This window comes from Strongylocentrotus purpuratus, unplaced genomic scaffold (assembly GCF_000002235.5).
Source record: "Strongylocentrotus purpuratus isolate Spur 01 unplaced genomic scaffold, Spur_5.0 spur5_scaffold_21, whole genome shotgun sequence".
Lineage (NCBI taxonomy): Eukaryota > Metazoa > Echinodermata > Echinoidea > Camarodonta > Strongylocentrotidae > Strongylocentrotus > Strongylocentrotus purpuratus.
The window spans coordinates 229,437-251,359 of record NW_022145607.1 but is presented as its reverse complement, the minus strand read 5'-3'; the positions used below and the strand labels follow the sequence as shown (position 1 = coordinate 251,359).

General features: G+C 39.3%; 1 protein-coding gene across 1 annotated transcript; it reads left to right on the top strand.

Moving 5' to 3' along the window:
- Nucleotides 1–3,591: 3,591 nt before the first annotated feature.
- LOC100891535 lies at nt 3,592–21,302 on the top strand. The gene is made up of 4 exons (XM_030995404.1): nt 3,592–3,927; nt 9,943–10,633; nt 10,945–12,135; nt 16,239–21,302. The coding sequence occupies exons 2-4, from the start codon at nt 10,117–10,119 to the stop codon at nt 18,794–18,796; spliced, it is 4,266 nt and encodes a 1,421-aa protein (XP_030851264.1). The 5' UTR covers nt 3,592–3,927; nt 9,943–10,116; the 3' UTR covers nt 18,797–21,302.
- The last annotated feature ends 621 nt before the right edge of the window (nt 21,303–21,923 follow it).

Genomic DNA, 21,923 nt, shown 5'->3' with positions numbered 1-21,923 from the left:
CTGCCTACCATCTTCATCATCGTCCCCCTGGTGGCTGTTTTTGCACCCCTCCCCCGCCCGCCCGCCCGCCCGCCTGCCTGCCCACCTGCCTCAAACCTGCATGGTAGGTATTTTTTTAAATTTCATCATCCTGTTTATAAATATGTGTTTACTGTACATGCATTCAATTCCACCTCATGTATATTATATATCGTTCATGCATGCATGTATTCCATAAAAGTTGCAAAGTGTGTCCATTTAATGATCATGAATATTTTCATCCACAAAAAAGGAATTATATTTTCTGTATCCATCCTATTGTCAGCGAGTCTCCAGTATTTATTTGTACCATCAATTTGATATTTATCTTGATTTGTGTGCATTTTAGCAAAATTATGATGTTTACTTGGTAAATGTCTGCAGACTTCATGACTCTCTCTAAATACATTGTACACACAAAGCTTGTCTGTGTACAATGTATTCAATGTGATCTGAAGAATAGAAAAATATTTCAAGCAGTTCAGTTGTAAAAGGAAGCTGGTTACATTCTATTTGTTTCTATGCCAGCATGATTCACATTGTATTTGCTATGTATATATTATTTCATCTGCTGGAAGCCAGAAGGGCGTTTACTCATTTAACACAGATGACTTGTTTTCTTTAAGTGGTCAATTCATACAATCTATTGTTTGCTTTATTGAATGAGGATTGTTCACTTGGGAAACACACTTAAAACTATCATAGATCCATTTTCAATCATTAATAGTGAAATAGAATACATCAGTACATCTATGTTCAATATTTAATGAAATGATGTATGAAGAGTCTTTCATAGATTCCCTATGGTATCATAATATCTCTTGATATTTGATACATTAATTGCATTTAGTGAATTAAATTGATAGTGTGATGGTATGAAAACAACATTCATTGTGATCGATATCTATCTTCCACTTCAGTTTCAAAAAGTTTACTGGAGTTGTTTACACCCATGCTAGCATGTATTCAATACTCATTGCTATTGATTTGTGTAGTAATGTGTTCAATATTGAGAAGCCCATCCTGTTCAACTTCAAAGATCTTCAAGCTCTTCAACCTGGCCCCACCCATAGCTTTCTTTGTTTCTAAGTATATCAATTGTTGCAGTAATAGAAGGGGTTTGAGAAAACACAATTTTGGCGAAGAATTAGGTTTTATGTTTGGACAAATTATCCTACTTTACATTAATTATGAAAGCTGTCTTTCATATTTCTAAAATGGTTCAAAATAATTTAAAGGCAGATGGTATGTCATAAACAATTCATGCATGCTGCCATGACATAAACCCATCCCTCCTCACTCCATTCACAGAGCAACCTACTTCAAAACAACCGACACAACTTGGTGTTTACAGTGATAAATTAGGAGTGCCTGGTGTAATGAATGAGGGAGCTAACATACATACATGCATATGATTCAGCTCCTCTTGTGACTGGAAGCAATCTAAATTCTCTTCATTAGGAATGGATATCAATGGGGGAGGCCGGTGAAGAATGAATGAAAGTGAACTCCACAGCTTTTTTATCTTGGCATCGTGGCAGTTTCATTTGTCTTTGTGGTGTGACTATCATTTTAAAGAAGTATTTTGTAATCTTCAGACAGCTGTTGTCTGACATCCTGTCTCTATCTTTGTATTATCTCAGGTACTATCTTAGGATGTAGCATCTTATCATTTTCTAATTCTGTCTCTTTTGCTTTCTATTTGTGGAGTTACTGTTTGATTTCCTTATATTCTAATATTATTATTCATCAAACTCATGATTTTGCCAATCCACATTCATGACACAGATGCACAATCTCTTTCTCTATCTCCCTCTCTTTCTCTATCTCTCTCTCTCTTCCTCTCTCTTCTAATCTCTCTCTCTCTCTCTCTCTATCTCTCTCTATCTCCCTCGCTCCCTCTCCCCCTCACCTACCCCCCTCTCCCCATCCCTCCCTCCTGGAATACACCTGTATGATTATGAGTCTCTCTCTCCTCCCTTTCTCTTTTCTCACATTCATATGGGGGATATATTTGGATTTATTTGTATTTCTTTCCAACCCATTCTCCTTGTGTATCCTGATCCAGCCCTCTTTGTATCTGTTTATTTCTTAAAGAGCTGAGTGATTTGTAAAAAAATTATGGTTTTTATTTTATAATAATCATGAAATGTGTGTTCCAAATTGATATCATTATGCTTTTTGAAATTCCAAAAAATTAAATCGGGAAGTCTGTTTAATTTGAGTTTATAATTTGGTTTCTTACACTAGCCAATTCGTTTCTCCAGCCCTTTCTTGAAACGATCGAAGTGACCTCTTTATGCAAATTTTGGCATACTACGTCATCTTGCATCCTCGACCTAATGCTATTGCAATTTACTGTGCAATTTACCGTGCAATGTGTACGCAATGTCATAGTACACAAAAACTTACAAAATCTAGACTGGTTTTACTCCATTTACTTTGTAAAAGATTCCTCCCAAACTTAAAGAAAAAAGAGATGCATAAATCCCAATTTCCTCCATGAGATTCACAGAATTACTTGTCTATTGCCGATGTGATTTGTAAGATGATGATCGATGGAATGTGCATGTGGTCAAGCATGGAGGTGTAGCAGATTTTATCAGCAATTCTAAAAACATTTGAACTTCATCACAGTTGTTTACAATGGGTTATTTTGTAATGTAACCAAATCTAATACATGTCTTTGTGAAGCACCTCAATACAAATTATTTCATTCACCTGATAAGAATAATAGTATTTCACTAGTCAGAATGCAAACTGCATATATTAAGTGTTGCTAGGTAGGGCAAGCCATAATGATTGTCCTACCTGGCAACAACTAATGTATGCAGTTCAGATTCTGATGAATGAAATAGTTTGGATCGAGGCACTTCACAAAAACGTTTGAATTAAATTTGGTTACATTACGAAATAGCCTATTGTCAGCTGATGTTACAACCATAAATTGCTTTTCAAACAGACCAGTATTCCTTTTGATATCTCTTTTGTTCACTGCTATTCAACCTATTCAACATTGTGACTCAATAGAATATAAATCAGGCAAGCTCACCTGCTGTTTAAATATCTTCTCTACTGTCACTATGAACATGACTGACAAAGAAAGCAGACAAAATATACAGTTCCTCAGGTAGACAAAGGAACATCCCTTCACTGCTATTATGTAAAAAGTGAATATGCATGTCACACCTGTTCTACATATTTTTACATAATAGCAGTGAAGGGATGTTCCTTTGTTTACCTGAGGAACTGTATATATTGTCTGCTTTCTTTGTCCGCAATGTTCATAGTGGTACCCTAGTAGATGTTTTTGTTTCATGGCAACAGCTGGCCAATCAAGAGACAGTCTGGAGAAAGGTCATGACACAATGTAGTAGAATTTTGCATAATGAACGACCAGCATTCCTTTTGATATCATCTCTTTTGTTCACTGCTGGTCAGCCTATTCAACATTGTGACTCAATAGAATATATATCAGGCAAGCTCACCTGTTGTTGAAATAGGGACTTTTAGATTTGCACGACAGCAACGTGGATTGCTACGATCGACGTCCTTTTAATGCACTGCCTTGAATGGACGTCGCACGTGTCAGTCCACGCAAATCTAAAAGTCCCTAATATCTTCACTACTGTACCTTAGTAGATGTTTTTGTGTCATGGCAACAACTGGCCAATCAAGAGACAGTCTGGAGAAAGATCAAGACACAATTTAGTAGATTCTTTTCTTAGTGCATTTCATCTTAGTAGAAGGACTTGAGTTTGGAAGCAAGATATTTTCTGCACTACATTAGGTTTATTCGGCTGTACTTATCATCAAGAGGACTTGTCATATAGCTTTACTTCATTTGGATATCATCACACGTTCTAAACTTTTCTTTGCTTGTGTTCGCCAAAAGAGAGTTTTAATTTGGTGAGCTTATGTTATTATCTTTATTGTTTGGAATTCATACCTCATATCCCTATACAGGAAAACACTTCACATAAACATTTTCCTATTTTGACGACTTCAAAAAATTCATCTTTCCACTGAACATTAATATCCTGATGGTAATTAAATGTTTTGATTGAAGTTTTATTAAAAGCTTGGGGTTGAATAGTGTATAAATGACTGATAGATTCGGCTTTATAGGCTGCCATTGTGCGAGCCGTATACAGCAGAGCGAGTTAACAAAATTTCTCAAGCGCTGCTGTTGCTGGTCGCTTCACGGCTGGCCCTGGCGGTCGTTGTGTGGGCATTTTCGGTGGCCAGCGGAAGCAAATTGACTGGCCGCTGGCTTGCTAGCTTGTATCTTTGTTCAGAATCGTATCCAGACGTTGACCCGTATGTGACTCCGGCGTGGAGATACCCTACTATAACATACAAACAATCAACTAAATCTTTATCAATTGTTCAAATAATGGTCATGATTTAAAAGACGTAAACTTTCTTACCTGTTTCTTGTCAAGTTTCTGATCTTTTTTGGAGTATTTTTCCTAAAACCGAAGACATTCTAATAAATGGTACACATTCTCATAGGTTTCAAGGCAAACCACTGCACAATAAGAATAATTATACATCATTTATTAGGCCATTAATCAATTTATTTGTTCTGGATATATCAAATATTGTATACACAACAATATTTTAATTTTTTAACTATCAAAATAGGAATAACTTAGTTCACTAACATACCTTTGCTGTGTTACTTCTGTTCCTTCTCCCATTCTCAAGTATATAATACAGACCTAGGATGATCAGCATATTCATAATAGAATGCAGTGAAAGTGGGCAAGTTTATCCTCTGTTCCTTCTCCTTATCACTCTCCCTTCTCTCTCTCTCTCTCTCTCTCTCTCTCTCTCTCTCTCTTTTTCTCTGCCTCTTTCTCTCTCTTTCTCTTCTCTGCCTCTTTCTCTCTCTGTCTTCATCTTTATCACCCCTATTTGAGCTTACTCCCCCTCCCTCCCCGGCCCTCTACTTCCTCTCGTCCCTCCCCGCCCCTTCCCTCCCCCTGCCCCTCCCCTTTCTAATTGCCTTATTAGTGAGATTAATTGCCTAGATTGCAATCCATTCTCAAGTATATAATACAGACCTAGGATGATCAGCATATTCATAATAGAATGCAGTGAAAGTGGGCAAGTTTATCCTCTGTTCCTTCTCCTTATCACTCTCCCTTCTCTCTCTCTCTCTCTCTCTCTCTCTCTTTTCTCTGCCTCTTTCTCTCTCTTTCTCTCTCTCTTTCTCTCTCTTCTCTCTCTTTCTCTCTCTTTCTCTCTCTCTCTCTCTTTTCTCTTTCTCTTTCTCTTTCTTTCTCTTTCTCTCTCTCTCTTTCTCTCTTTTTCTCTGCCTCTTTCTCTCTCTGTCTTCATCTTTATCACCCCCTATTTGAGCTTACTCCCCCTCCCTCCCCGGCCCTCTACTTCCTCTCGTCCCTCCCCGCCCCTTCCCTCCCCCGCCCCTCCCCTCTACCCTCCCCTATCCACCTCCCCTCTACCCTCCCCGCCCCTCCCCTCACCCTCCCCCCGCCCCTCCCCTCACGCTCCCCCTGCCCTCCCCCTGCCCCCCCTGCCCTAGTCTGCAGGCACAGACCCTAATTTAACACTTTATCAACAAATCGTTGTGCCTTGAGAGAAGTCTAGCCAAGCTACCTACTGGTTGTGTCAGGAGCAGCTACAGTACATGGCCTATGGTAGTCTTATATTGCAGACTCACTTTTACGACTGACCAGGGTCTGTGCCTGCAGACTACCCCTGCCCCTCCCCTCTACCCTCCCCTATCCACCTCCCCTCTACCCCCCCCCCGCCCCTCCCCTCACCCTCCCCTCTACCCTCCCCTCACCCTCCCCTCCCCTCACCCTCCCCTCCCCTCACCCTCCCCTCCCCTCACCCTCCCCTCCCCTCACTCCCCTCACCCTCCCCTCACCCTCCCCTCACCCTCCCCTCTCCGCCCCTCCCCTCTACCCTCCCCCTGCCCTTCCCCTACCCCTCCCCTCTACCCTCCCCTATCCACCTCCCCTCTACCCTCCCCCTGCCCTTCCCCTACCCCTCCCCTCTACCCTCCCCTATCCACCTCCCCTCTACCCTCCCCCTGCCCTCCCCCTTGCCCCTCCCCTCTACCCTCCCCTATCCACCTCCCCTGCCCTCGTATGCATGTCTACCATAACAACAGATGGTAGGAGGAGCTATACTGATTGCAATATTGATAAAAACACTATTTCAGTGTGTACTAATAGGGACCTTATTCATCTGTTTAGGTCAATTCCAAATCTTATCTATATCTTTAGAAATTCTAATTGCCTTATTAGTGAGATTAATTGCCTAGATTGCAATCCATTCTCAAGTATATAATACAGACCTAGGATGATCAGCATATTCATAATAGAATGCAGTGAAAGTGGGCAAGTTTATGCTAGTTTGGTGCGAAAACTGAAGTATATAGGGCAATCCAGATAAGATCTAATCACTTCTTGTCCCTTGTAGCTTTGCATTTAATCTATTGTAACGAACACAACCATAATGAAACAATATTGAATATCAATTTACTTTGCTCCCCTTTTAATATTGATGTGTCTGATGGTGGAACAATGATATTTTTAAGGAAATTGAGTTCTTAATTAATTTCTGTTTTTGAGAAGTAATTGTATGGATTAAGATCACCTGAAACGGCAAGGAGGCTGGCCCTACATGTACTATATAAGGGATGTGTGGGATAGGAATTCTCAATAGGAAGCTATTCATGGAAGTACCATGCAGTTACTTTTTTGTGTCGAGCAGCAGGATAACTTTTTGAAAGATACATCATTTGTGATAAGAATGGAGAGGATGAAAAGTATTCCAGTTCCTCATTTTTACAATCAGATCTCAACTATTGGAAATCGATATGGAATTGAAAATCAAATAGGAAATTTAAATTCATAAAACATGCAAATTAAGAACTTTGAATAGGTTATTGTGACTATGTATGGACTTTTTTGAATATTCACACAAAGGCTGTATTTGTTTGTAGTAAAGGGGAACATAAGGGGGAGTTTGTGGTGGTTTAGATGTGAGAGGGTGGAGTAGTTTAGTGTATGTAGTAAACAAAGGACATATCAATTAGTGTGTGTGAGATAGAGTATGGGTTGAGTAGAGACCTCCCCTCAAGACATACCTCAAACTCTCCACAGGAAATACCTCCTTCAATTAAAATCAATTGAGACTTACCCTAATCACCCACCCTACTGTCTTTTAGCGCGCCTGACGATCAGCACAATATGATTCAAAGAGGAAATTGTGAATAATCGTTGATTTGTGGAACACTCCCTTTACCACAAGTGATATTTCCCCCTTCCTGGCAATAATAGGCCTTTCTTATGCACCTTCAACTGCTTGTTTGTAATCAAATTTAACCTTGTTTAAAAGAAATTATGATGGAATTAGCCATCATTGTAATTGTTGACTTAACTCATGATGTGATTGATATAGGAAGTCATTTAGTTTGATTGATAGATATGCATGGAGGCTACAGATATATTATTATTTTTACTAAAGTTTTGATGGTGTGACCAACAATAATAGTATAGATGCTGCTTGTAAATGGCGGCTTGCATGGTGATGTAGATATACAGTAGGTTTGCGGGTGCACCATGTGTGAGAGAGAGAGAAAGAGAGAGAGAGGGTTGAGGAGTCCTGGAAAGGACTCTGACTCTGTAATCTTTATTGGGGATGTGTAGTCCTAAAAGGACTGTTATCTTTCTTAGCTTATAGTTCCAAGGAGAACTATAGCGCTTGGAGAGGATGAGTGGTTCGACGTTTCGAACAGGTCGACTATCCGAGTCAGAGTCCTTTCCAGGACTCCTCAACCCTCTCTCTCTCTCACACATGGTGCACCCGCATGCTCTTTTCTTAGTTAAATCTTAAAGGTAATATAACGTTGTGGTATGGGGTCATGAATTTGGTTCAAATGAACATATTGGAAGCATATATGCGATCCTACAATATTCAGTGATCGTTGTCGCGGTTGAAATCAAGTCTAAAGTTATGAAATTGCAAGTAATACTCTTTAAGTTTAGCTCCCTCTCAAGATCAAGATATTGATTAAGCTATAAAACGATGTTTTTTGACTAAAATTGACCGATTAGCCATTCCCGTTTGGAAATTATATATCACAACTACATATTTTGATATTTTCATGGTCACAGCTACCTTTGTTCGGCCGTAGGCGCTATTTGAAATTTATCAAAATTTACAGGGAGCATCATTGAATTTTTATATTAAATTTTTCTCGAAAGCAGTAGTGTTTTAGGGGCTAAATTTTCTAGTGCTTATAATACATCCATAGGGGCATCCAAATATATCAACATCGTAAAGAATCACTATACACCCAATTTTCAAAATTTCCCAAAACTTTGTATTACCTTTAAAGCATATGTTGCAAGTGACAATATCTTCAACGGATGCGACGAATAGCATTGAATCCTCTTGAAATACTAGAGGAAATTGAAGTGTTCAGCTGCCTTCAGACGATATAAGCTATTCAGATCCATTACTTAATATCTTTTACTTGTGGGCTTTGCACATGACCATCACAAGTGTCAGAGCCATTTTGCAAGAGAATTGTCATTTTGAATATAAAGATTTATCCGTACTTTGCCTGTACTTTAGCTCTATCCATCGCTTTCTGATTCCATGCAGCTCTCTAGGATAATGCTGAGTTTAATTTACTCCTTTGAAGCAATCGTCTGCCATTGAAATGTCCTGATGAATTGATAAATATCCAGATTAAATCTCAGAACCAACCATTAGTAGCTGGGTGGAAGTCTAGAGAGAGCCTCGAGAATTGTAGTCTTGAAGAGTAATGGATCTCCTTTGATGGTCGCAAAGACTTAATGCGATTGGACGCTTCAATAAAGCCCGCAAAATGGGGAGCATATTCACAAATGATTTGGAGGTCGTCTGAAACACAATCCTACTTTTTAGCTGAGAAAGCTTTTATGCAAACAGCCTGCAGGGAGTGAATAGATAGAGAGAGACAGAGCAGTTTTGTGTAGGGAGGGGGGGGGGGGGGGGGGGGGGGGTAAGAATTGCAGAATGAAAACAGAGAAAGAGAACAGAGAAAGAGAAAGACACTGTAATATGGAAAGAAATTATTAGTTTCCATAAACATGTAGGAAAAGGAAATATACAATTAGCCAAGTAAAAGCCAATTAAAATGTTAACATATATGTAGAAATGGAAAATTCAACCCAAAAATATGAGTAGAAGTCTTGGACATATCAACCGCCGAAGAAGAAAATGTGTTAATTCAGTCAGGAGAATAGTAAGTTTCATGTAAGAATAGTAGAATTTGATATGACAACAAATCCAATTATGATGAGAAATACATACTAAGAGAGAAAGAGGTAAATGTATTTTTAAAAAAAAAAGGGGGGGGGGGGGGGGGGTATTGAAAAGGAGAAAGAATGAAAGAAATTGTTCTGGAGGGAATTGATGAGGAAAGCAAATGACTGTAGGATTAGATGCGTAAAGTGGTTTTGATTGTCGGAGATTACTGTCATACTGTAAGACCATCTTTCAATTGTAAGTTGATATGAATCAAAATGTGTTATTCCCACAAGAAGCTTTTTATATGACAGTCGTTTGTTTTGCAGCCTTTTTCCCCTCTTTATCATTTTGTTAGTTTTTCCTTTGATATTCTACAATTTCTTCAGGTGATTAGATGAAATCATTCTGTAGGTAGACTCTAGTCAGAATAACAAATTATTTTCATTAAATCATCATTTCTTGTGAGCCATGTTTTTTTTTACCTGTCGTTCCAAAAATCAGCATACTTTATTCCAATGTTTATAAATTTGGCATTGCATATTATCAACATTTTCTACATTAAAAAGAGAAGATTGTGGTATATTTACATTTGGAAGTGCCATTTAAAGTAATGTGTACCTTGTCTTTGTCTCTTGAACCATACAGCGTGACATCATTCTACCATCACCTGATCAGAAGATAGAGAACCTGCCAAATCCCAAACGTACACAGCGCCCTCTATCAGATGGTGACATCCTATCAGAAAGCTACCTCCAACGTCTCCAGAGTCCACTCCCAACTCCTGAAGAAGCCGTCAGGCAACATGTGGGACCATCATCAATGGTTACTGTGGACACCTCAGGGTCAGGGTTTGAGCGTATGGCGAACATCCGACGCTCACTCACACTCACATTCAGGATGTCCTCCAGGGGGAGAAAGGAACGCAGGGAGAAGAAGGCCTGGAGGAGAACTGTGTCAGGGATCCCTCGAGAAGTTGAAGAGGAACTCAAGATGGGGCGTGCTCGCTCCAACTCTGGCAGTGAATACACCAGTAGCTCCAGCGCCGATTTTGAGGAGATACGGACACAGAGTCTGGATAGAAAGCTCAAGTATTCTGTGAGGGAGTATAACAAGGCTTACGAAGCAAGGAAGGCTGCCGGCAAGGTCGGGAAGCCAAGCATCGCAGTGGTTGCTCCTCTAAGAAACAGGAGAAGAAACCGTCACTCACTAGGAGATTCCAGTAAGCTTGAGAAGGCTCTGAACCTCAATGGGTCTGCATCGCTTCCTAGAGGTATGGGACTCCTAAGACCAAACTCAGTACCTCCAGGAAGTGCTATGGGAACTGTTCAATTCTCAGGTAGGTTCATGAACTGTTTCAATTAGCAAAATAACATTTACAACTTTAATTGAACATTTTATGCTTGGATACCTATTGAAGTAGGGTTAACTTTGAGGAATTTACTCTAGTTCTCAACATTTATTTACATTTTTTTAATGACAGTTTTTTCTTCTTCTCTTTGTGTGTCTCTGTCTGTCTGTCTGTTGTTGTTGTTTTTTTTGGTTTTTTTTTTGGGGGGGGGGTGGATAGTGGATTGAGTTAGCTAGGCAGTTGATTCTAACTTTATGCCATCATTTAGTTTTCACCTTTTTAAAATTCTTGTTATCCAGGTTCTTCTGCAGACAGCTCAATGGAGAGGATATGGCAGACAGCAGCAGTCAACAGACTCAATGAACATGCGGAATCACGTAAGCACCCATCTGGTCACTATCGGAATGGAAAGCCTAAACTCTTCCTGCCCCAGATGTCTCATCTACCAAATGCAGTGATCTCCACCCAGTCTTACTTGAACCCTATCCCTACTGACACGACAGTCACGTCAAAGGGTGATATCCAACATCCGAAACCTCATCAGCAACATCTTCGTCCAGATCCTGCAGAACTCGCAGCTTCAGTCAGGTTAAGGATGCAGAAGTCTAGCATAAGGAAAGAGGATAGGAGATCCAGTTCAGGGAACTGGAGTGGAACGGACAGTACAAGAACATCAGTGTGCTCAGAACAGGACAGTCAAGTGACTCCTCCAGCCAACATGGATGCATCTCCTTCAGATTCTGCAGTGTCGTTGTCCAATGAGATAGAATGTTCTCAGGGAACGCCAATCGCTCCTTGCGCCAATTCTTCATTCCCTGGGTTAATCAATGGGGATGGGTCTCGTCCCTGCTTCCTTCCTGTTCAGAAGTCCTCTCATAGTTCCTCTAGCGGGAGTCCAACACCAACCAATGAACTAGAAGCAGCTGGTGGAACCTTTACCAGATTGGACACTGAGACATGGTTGAAGAGTGTAGGCGCCTCCCAAGGGTCTGCCTCTGCTTCTATACACAGTAAGCCAGAGCTTGGTAATACTGCTCCTTCTGTTAAAGGACCACTCAAACCTCAGCTCTCCTTTGGCGATTCTTCCTCAGAGTCTTCGGTTGAGAATGCAGCAAGTATCGTCTCTGACAACACCTCCCTAGACCTTGATGCTTACTTTGGAGACTCGGCCGAGGAGTTCCCTGATACAGACAGCCTATCAGCATTCTCTGTTGATCAAGAAGGTTACTGGACCTCGATGCACTCAGACTGTGGACTCTCTCCGAAGCACGCCAAACACCCAACAATCCCTGAGCATCCTCAGTGTGTGGGCTATGACTATGACATTGCAGCTCACTATAAGGGTAAGGACAGTCGCAGAGGGTTCATCACACCTAAGAACAAAGTCTCAAAGGACTCCAATCAGCAAGCTGCTCCAGCGCTGCCCATGAGGGATGACTCCTTCTCATTAGATGCACATCTCAGCAATCTACAACTTCAGCCTCATTTAGGTAAGAATATCTTTCAGGGCTAGTAGGACTCCCAAAGATTCCTGAACTCCAGGGGGTGTTTCACAAAGATCCTAAGTTGAACTTATCTTTAAGTTGGACTTAACAATTATGGAAAGCCATTAGCATCTATGAAAGTATGTTGTAAAAGTTATTTTAAAAAGCATAACATTTTGATTCAAATCATTCATATTTTCTATTATCAAGGAGATTTCATGTTCTTGATGTGGAATTGATAAAAATTCTAAAATACTTGAATTTGTACTTTTGAATTAATTAGGCTACAGATGGCTCTCCATTATTTTTAAGTCCAACTTACAGTTAAGTTAGACTTAGATCTTTGTGAAACACCCCACTGGCCCTATAAAAATATCTTGGGTTGATTTCAAGACTAGTAGAACCCCCCTAAAGATTCAATACCTCCATGCCCTATAAGAATCTATGCGTTAAGTAATCTGTCATATAGGTTTTATTTGAAGATATTATTTCAGCTTAGGTTTAAGTTTCTTTACTTTGTAACACTCTGTAAGTCTGTATTCAGTCAACACATTTGGCATAACACACTATACACTGTGATGTAAGTAGATGTGCATCATTCTTCAAAAAGGGTATCAGGATGAATGTTAAAAGGATATTTCACTTCATAATCAAAGCAGGAAACGAGTTACAAAGGATGGAACCTCCTCCAGAACTTCTCCTTGTTTCTTTAACCCGTTAGCAACTAGAGATTTTGTAAAAAATGGCCTATTACTCACTGGAAGATGTTACAATATTGCTCTCATTTTGACATTTTTCTGAGCAATATGAAACATGCGCTATTTTTCTAGGCAGAATCCTACTGTAGATATTGTAAGGATTATGCACGTATAATATTATCACGGTAGACCCTAGAACGGATACTATAGCGCGTTGAAATTGGACGAAAATGGACGGGCGGTTTCGGGCGTTTCGGTGAGTAAAAGCAGGGGCAGACCTGCCAACCAGTACGATTTAGTCGTATTTAGTTCGATTTTTAGAAGCAAATACGACAGTACGATTTTTTTTTTTTTTAAATTAATGTTTTGAGTGTGCGTCCGCCATTTTCAATAGCAAAATGTCCATTCTGTCCTGTAAAGTATCCTACAAGCATCTCACATCGGTAATTTGGGGATGTTCATTGGTTCATCGAACACACCAGTCATGACGAAATCATGCATATTCAACCAATGATCAATAAAAAAAATTCTTCCTGTAGGTAGAAACTGTAAGAGGCATTGATCCGCATAACAATCTGTGTTTATTTTCAAGAATACAACTTTTGGGACTAAAGAATACAGTTTTGAACTCCAGAGGTTGGCAGGTCTGCAGGGGTGGTTTCTGCTGGCTTAGTTGCTATTTGGTTAAGCATAAAATCAAATTGTCTCCCAAATTTAATACGTATAACTTGGCCATTAATGTCAATTTAACCTCTAACATACACCCAACAACGTCTACATTTGGTAGCTAATTTATTCTATTATTAGATAAGATACTATAGAAAACAATATGCGGTGAGCACTTTCAGAATTTTACAATGTCACAAATGAGGTCCAGTTCCAAAACAGAATTTTCTCTTGCTATAGAATGTCCCTTCACATGTGCTTGGTTAAAAGCAATGGGTTACATATTCAATGTGAACGAGAACATTTTTGGTAGGCTAGTCATGTACTCCATTCTAAGATGCATGTTCATGCCAGTGTATTTTGTATGTATATGTGTCAAACTCCCTATGGAGTATCTTGAAGAACATGAAAGACTACCTGACCTGACTTCCAATCATATAATCAATGATGTCCCAGAGGCTTGTTTTTCATCATGCCAATGTTGTCTCATATTCTGTTTCCACAATGTCAAACTCAATGATATCCCATGTTTTCTATTGACAATAACAAGCTCAAATAAAATTCATTCCAATGCCATCACACTCTGCTGGCATATTGACATCACATTGTTTATTAACATTTCAAATGTGATACTGGTTTCAGAGAACACATTTTATTCTAATGCTTAGATCATTCACACTGTTAGAAGGGAAGACAAGTGATACCTGACATATACTACACAAATATTCATGTGAGGGGAAGCATATAGTATGTGTACAGGTTGATAACTATGTTTTCAACTTTTGTCCAGACAAATACACTGTATGCCCCCCCCCCCCCTCCCCTCCACAGACCACCATACTCACAACTTCCCCTTTAGCAATGGCACCTGTATTGTTGCACAAGGGGAATGTGTCTGAAGACCATTTCCCAGCTGGCCGATAGTTACCCTTCCCCTTTACTATTAATAGACTCAATAATCTTCCTTTTCAAGAAGATTTCACAGGTGAATATAGTAGCTATCTACCCTCTAGCACTTTTGAATAGTAACAAAGTAATATCTTTGATTTTTTCTTTCTGACCCTTGAAATGTTATTGGAGAAGTTTTATAATAAAATTGATATCATATGTAGCCACTCTTAAAGGTAATACAAAGTTTTGGTATATGTTTATGAATTTGGTTCAACTGAATAAATTGGAAGCATATACCATCCTACAATATTCAGTTATTGTTGTGGCGGTTGTAATCGAGTCTAAAGTTATGAAATTGTAAATAATAACCTCTTTATGTTGTATAGTTCCCTCTCAAGGTCAAGATATTAATTAAGCTATACAACAATTTTTCTTGACGACAATCGACCGATTAACCATTCCAGTTTGGCAATTATATATCGCAACTACACATTCTGATATTTTTATGGTCGCAGCTACCATTGTACGGCCGTAGGCGCTATTTCAAATTTATCAAAATTTACCGGGAGCACCGGTAAATTGTTGTATTCAATTTTTCTCGAAAGCAGAAGTGTTTTAGGGTCTAAATTTTCTAGTGCTTATAATATATCCATAGGGGCATCCAAATATATCAAAATTGTAAAGAACCACTTTCCAAAATTTACCAAAACTTTGTATTACCTTTAATAAGAAATCATACTGAATCTTGTAATCCATCTTCATGAGCACAGTTATAATATGCTTTGAAGGGGGATTATAAGTGAGTGAGTGCCCATCACTTAATACTATCCTTATTGCTTTTATTGTCTCTGAACCTGTCTTCGTTCCAAAATAAGCATTGTTTAAAACCCTATTTCCTTAATTTATTCATGGATTTTGCACATTCTAAAATAAGGAGAGATTTGTTATTACTTCCTCAATATGGCCTCCTTCTGTCCAATTATCTTGACATGATTAAGAGCTAATAACATCAGCGGCCCCAAACTAGCCATGGTTATGTGGGTAATAAGATTCTCAGCCACTTTGAGCCCCCAAATATTTCATATCCTCAGAGAATGAACTAAATTCTATTTTTTAAATGTTATTCAAACACACTCTCCCTCTAAAGGGATCGTTTAACAATGTTAAATCTGAGATGCATGGCCCTACCGTATCAGTGTCAGTGATATGGTGTACCAGTAATATTGAAGCCCTAAAAAAAATTGCGCTTCTAAATGATCAAGAAGTACTTTAAAAAAGTAAAAGTCTTTGAGTGACTGATTTTTACCATACTCGTTTTCCCCAATAGACTGTAGTGTTAGGAAAACCGTTAGGCAAACACAAAATTTCCAATCATAAATATCTTCATAATTAGACAGGCGAACAGCTTGTAAAAGTCATGGGGTTCCTGACTGACCTAAAGCTTTATGATTATCATTGCAGCATGAGCTAAATCCAGGATTTTTTTCAGAATCTGAGACAAAGTTACCAGATCTCTTTAAGTAAATTGAACTAGTTCTCTTTTTGTTTAGGAAATGAGGATTGCAATGCTTTATTTTATATTATGTAGTAGATTATAAAGCAGATAATAATTAAATCCTATTTAATTGTTAACTTCCACAACCTGACATAGAGGTCAAATGGAAAACCATTCAAACATTTGTATTTTTCTCCTGCCACCATTGTAAAATCCTTTCTTATATACAAAGTACCTTTGCTTGTACATCTTTTCTAGGTTTCTCAGGTAGTGGCCCCATTTCCATGCTTTTAATTTGTGCAGACTTGCCACTAGTGTAAAACATTTCTAATCAATATTTCTTTTTTTCTTCATTACAGATGGAAGTCCCATATCTATGGATTCCTCATCACCTTCTAACCAGACCCTCACCAACGACTCTGATGGAAGTAGGAGTGTAACACCAGCTCCAAGCGACATGTCCGATGTGAGCAGTGCCAGCTATGATCTTCCACCTCCACTGTGCAGCCCTAATGATCCTAAGATGTACAGCATATGCTATGGAGGAGTAAGTAAGGCTGGAGGAATGCCTGGAGGGCCACCATCCACCAGCAGACAAACTCCAATCAGTGCCCTCAGTATGGCCACCAACATCTCCTCCAATGGATTGCAGTACACCCAGTCATTGATCAACGGCGTTGGTAGGTCTGAGACATCAACTGCAGTCACTAGCTCTCAGCAGATGAGTGGACAGAACATGGGGTCTCTTGGTCTGCAGAATCACTTTCCTATAGCTTCCTCTGCGACTTCTTCTGGTAGCCAGGCTTCAGACTTCTGGGCCACACCTATACCAGGAGCCATGATGAAAGCAAGGGAACGTTTTTATGGCTACAAACCATCACCCAAACCTGAGCAACAAACCAGTCAGACAATGACAGAGTCTGACACAGATACTGTGACACCAGTCACAAGTCCAAGGACTCCTACAGATTCAAACAATACGTTCTTTGGAATGTACCCTGGGAGTTACAATGTTATAAGAAAGAAGTCAAAGGACAGTACCTACACCGTCTACTCTAATGGAATGAGTGCTAGTCTTATCAATAAACCAGCAGATGTGATCTCACCTACAAACTCTTTAGATAGGAAGCAGAAATTCAATCGTTATGTGTCTGACTTGCAGGTACAAGCACCTCAGGCATATGATGCTCTGAGCCAGCTCAAGGCGGGTGAGGAAAGAACCAAAGCTATGTCCAGGGAGCAGAGAGCAGAGATACTGGAGCAGATGCGAAAGTCAAAGTCTGGTGGGCGCAACAGCAGTATGGCTACCCCTCCTGCTACTCCCACATCTCCACCAGTCATACCCACTACTACCAATGTGTCAGCTATGTTGGCAATGTCTTGTGCTTCTGAGTCACCACTGAACAAGGAGGAAGCAAGGACCACTTCCTTCAGGACTTCATACAAAGAAGGTATAGCTGCACAGAACCTTGATCCGGACAAAGCCATCATCCAAGCAGCAAAGAGAATGGAAGACAACCGAAGTGAACCAGACACTGAACAAGGGGAAGTTGAGCACACGGACGGGAGTGCTGAATCAGATGACATTGCAGGACGTCCAACAACTCCCAAAAGTGTAACATTAGATGCTGTGGAAGAATCGGAGGAACACACGCCATATGTCTTTGATCCAAAACGACAACCAGGAAGTTCTATATTAAAAGGTAGCAACAAGAAAGACAATCTACATGCTAAGATTCACAAATCAAAGAAAAAGTTGAATATCTCTACAGACCCATTTGCAGACACAACCATTGGTCAAATGATGGCTGCTGATTCTCCTTATGACAATGTTCCTTCTAATAGTAGAACTATTCGCTTCTCTGAGACGGTAATTGTTGAAAACACTCCCGTTCGTGTATGTCTAGTTTCCGGGAAACCAAGGACTAATATGACTGACTTTAAAGCTCTCTTGCAGCAGCAGTCAACACCTATAGGTTCAAGGACAGTGTCTGCATGTTATGCACTCAATGTTAGGAGTAGTGTCAAAGGTCCAAGGAATGCAGAGCTTTTGTATCGCGGTATCTTGCAGGAGGAAGATGAAGCCAAGAAGGCTGAAGATGATAGACATTCTACAGAAAGCCCTGTCCCAGAAAGGAAGATAGTGACTGTTAGTGACTTAAAGAATGCCATGGCATCAGCAAGGGGCAATGTTAGGATGGTGAATGTGGAGGAAGCCAGAGAAAAGCATGAGATTGTGAACAAATCAAGTTGTGCAACGGTGACTGCCATACCAGAAATGTCCTCACTACCAATCAGGGAAACTGTAATAAATGGTGCAGATGACTCACCAGAAAGTGATGCAAAAAATACAGAAGAGACTGATGCAAATCATCCACCTGTTACACCAAGTTTGGACACAGGTGCAGATGATCATTGTAAGAACGGTTGTGAAGTAAGAGGTGCACCAGAGACATTATCCAGTAATAACAATAACAACCATAGAGAGGAAGATTCCATCCATAGTGGGTCTATGGTAGGAGTTCCTTCCACTGATATCCCCAAGTACAAACCTACTCCTGATACTCCAGCAACCCTGGTAGAATCAACCAAGAATCGTGATGAAGACTCTACCGTGAGACGCATCCCCAAGCATTCCTGGTCAGATACTGATCTCAACCGTACGGACCTCATGGCTGCCATTCGAGATCGAGGAAAGCAGGGTGACAAGCGAGAGTCAGCTGTGGCCAGATTGGAGGAAGCAAGGGACGTTGGTAAGAAAGGCAGCCCGGCACGAAGGGCCATGACGGTCAGTAGGTCAGAGGGTAGTATCCATTCCATCCTGGACTCAGTCAAACACTCAATACAGAAGATGTCACCTAAACATGAAGCTCATGATGGACCTGACATGGACTATCCTTCCGATGCTTGGGACTGAGTGTATTCAGTCTGATTCTCTTACAAGTAGAAACAACCGTATGTATAACTAGACACCTGTCCTAACCAGTTTCTAAACTAAATACTAAAATGAAGGCTTTTGATGAGTTGCAAGCCAAGTCAGTTTTGAACAATTAATACTTATACTGTTCATTTTCATCCTTTTCTTTTTTAACATAAGACACATTATATGTGATATAGGTGATACATGAAAGAAATGTTGTTATTATCCTTGTAGCAGTCTGCCATTGTGTTAATTGTTACTGCTATGTTACTTCAAATTTTGAGGATAATTGTTTTGTTTGAATAGAGGTGTTGACGAAAGGCATATTACTTCTGTTTTTTTCTTCTTTCAAAATTTTAAATCGTTCTAAAATGCACAAATTAGTATTTTTTTTAATTGATTTCCGTATGATATGACAGAGCTTTCCATAAACACTTTTTAAAGATGACTTCCTAAGAAGTCATCAATGTCACTGCCACTTTCATTCAGCTTTTTAAAGTAAAATGTCTTAGCTTGATATGCAGATTTTTAAAGTAATGTTCATGATGAAACTTTATTTTTGTCTTGCCTGCGTAGCATAAAGTGAGACATAGGTGCCGCTTTTCTGATGACGGCGGTGGCGTCAACATCAGAAACTTAACCTAAGATTAAGTTTTAGTATAATTTTAAAAGTATAAGTTCTCATTCAATGAAACTTGGACTAAAGGGTTATCAAGTATTCCCAATCATGTGAGCAGAATTTCCGGTTAAAAAATCAAGGTCAAAGGTTATTTCAGGTCAACAGACTTGGACTATGTTATGACATCATTATCGAACACTTAACCTCGGGTTAAAAGTGAAATCTACCATACGTAGACAGGAATTATTTTAATGTCTGTAAAGCTTTCTGTGTGTTTCTTGCCCTAGCTTTTTACATTGCCTTTTTATAGTTCAGACAATACTCTTCCATATACTCCCCATTATTTAGATTACTACAAACAGGCTCTGAGCATACACTACACATACAATAACCACATGTACAGTTCATTTGAATCCACACTTAATCAAGTCAAAACCAATTTTCACTTTGAAGAAGTCTTGGCCCTTGTATTGTTGATGGTCAATGAATGAATGACATGAATGTTTTATTAAAGCTGAGAGTAACGTGAGCTATCTTGCTCTTACCAGCTGGTAATGATCTGACTGGCTAGCTGTGCACCCCTACTCCAAGCCTCCACAGACCCTCTTCTACATTCAATGTTAGCATTGTTCACATCGGACTCCTAGTTTTTAAGTTTGCAAAATCTCAGTTATAAACAGCGATCCACTGAAAAACATAAGGGTTCACAGGGAATCGAACGAATTATTCAAGGTTGACTACAAGCCGGGTAAAGCATTCATTTGATCTTCAAGCTAGCTTAAATTCACAGTTAATTACGTCCAAATGGCGCAGAACTTTGATCGGAGCCCCCCCCCCCCCCTCTGTTGGTAGTAATCGTGCTTAACTGACGAATCTGCCGTGGTTTGAAACTTTGAGTTAACTTAAAGCATTGTAAGCAAGAGTGTGTCTTCACAGTCCCTGTAAAATACAAGATATCTTCAAAATTAAAAGCCATCCATCCATCCATCCAAAAGATATTTGATATAGCGCCTTTTCCTTGCAGTTACAAAAAGCTGCACACATGCTTAAAGTTACCTGCTTATTGTGTGACCCTCACTGTTAACATGTTGCTGTAGGATAGGGGGCCAAATACAGATAGAAAGGGAAGAAGTATGATTGTAAGGACTGAAGGTTTCACTTCCTCCTGGTCTATTCTTAGTGTGGTTTGTTTAGATGGAAATAATCAGGATTAGTTTTTATCACCATGTTGACTCTGAGATGTTTGGGTTTGTTATCGAGATTAGAGATAACCCTCTGGACTTTTCATTTAGATCCTTGCTCAACTCTTGGTAGACTTCTTGCTTTAATCTGAAATATTGTATACTTCTCTCTCGTTTACCTTTTTATGATAATAATAATAATAATAGTGGCTACTTATATAGCACAGAGGTCCACCTTTTGGTGCTCAAGGTTATTAGAGAAAAATACATGTAACAAATATAAGAAAGAAAAAACAAAACTAAATTCTCCTAGACATAGTAAATTAGAATTTTGCAATAATTACAGTTGTGATTGAACGTTTGTGTTGACGACCGTTAACGTATTTGTAGATGGAGTTCATTCCAGAGTTTCAGACCCATGGCTTAGAAAGCCTGATCACCCCAAGCATGTAAGTGACCAACAATGATTAGCCAGTAGAAAGAGTAAAACAAAAATTAAATTGCATGATCAACTTATGGCATGATAAATATGTTACACAATCCAGTATTGTCAAAGTAAGAAAGAAAATCATTATTTAAAACCTGTAACATAGAGACATTGGCTTCTTGGATATTAAAGATGAATCAACTGAGCTGTCTTTTGGAGATCAATTTTGGGAGATATTAAAAGCTTTACAAAAATACACTGTACAGACTTAACCATCAAAAAAGACAATTCAATTTTCCTAACCTAACTTTTTAATGTGTCTTCTAGGTCTGTATGTGTCCAAATATGGCAGTGAGAACCTTTGCTCTCCCTTTTCTGTGTACACTGAACAAATGTGTAATATTTGATTTCTTTGTACAAAAGAAAATCATTATTTCTGATTAATGAGTATACAGAGAAAACATAGGATGAGTGGATGGGAAGTTAAACAGGAAGAATTTAACTATGAAACCATAAAAAGGTCAACCCGCCAGGGTCAATATATCTATGCAAATAGTCTGTGATTAGGTTGTTCTTCCTCTTTCGTTTTTAGGAATTATGTTCTGTTTATCTATACCAACACGACCTAGAGATCAGTAGAGGAATTGATATTTAACCTGTGGTATACTTTTAATATGAATAGACCTTTTGTCAATGATGAATAGATGGGTAGCATAGGGTTTTAGTAAGAGGTAAAATGTTATGATCGATACAGAGATTTCAATCACGATGTACAAGTCATGTGGTTTTGATAAATGTTATTCTTCAGAGCAGTATTTATTAGTTTGCAAAGGTATTTCATTGAAAAGATTACAAGTACTGTGTCAGATTAGTTGATATCTTGATATAAGCACAAAC

Coding starts and splice junctions, on each gene's coding strand:
- LOC100891535 (XM_030995404.1), top strand. CDS start 10,117: ATGGTTACTGTGGACACCTCAGGGTCAGGGTTTGAGCGTATGGCGAAC. Junction 10,634..10,944: donor GGGAACTGTTCAATTCTCAG/GTAGGTTCATGA, acceptor CTTGTTATCCAG/GTTCTTCTGCAGACAGCTCA. Junction 12,136..16,238: donor ACAACTTCAGCCTCATTTAG/GTAAGAATATCT, acceptor TCTTCATTACAG/ATGGAAGTCCCATATCTATG.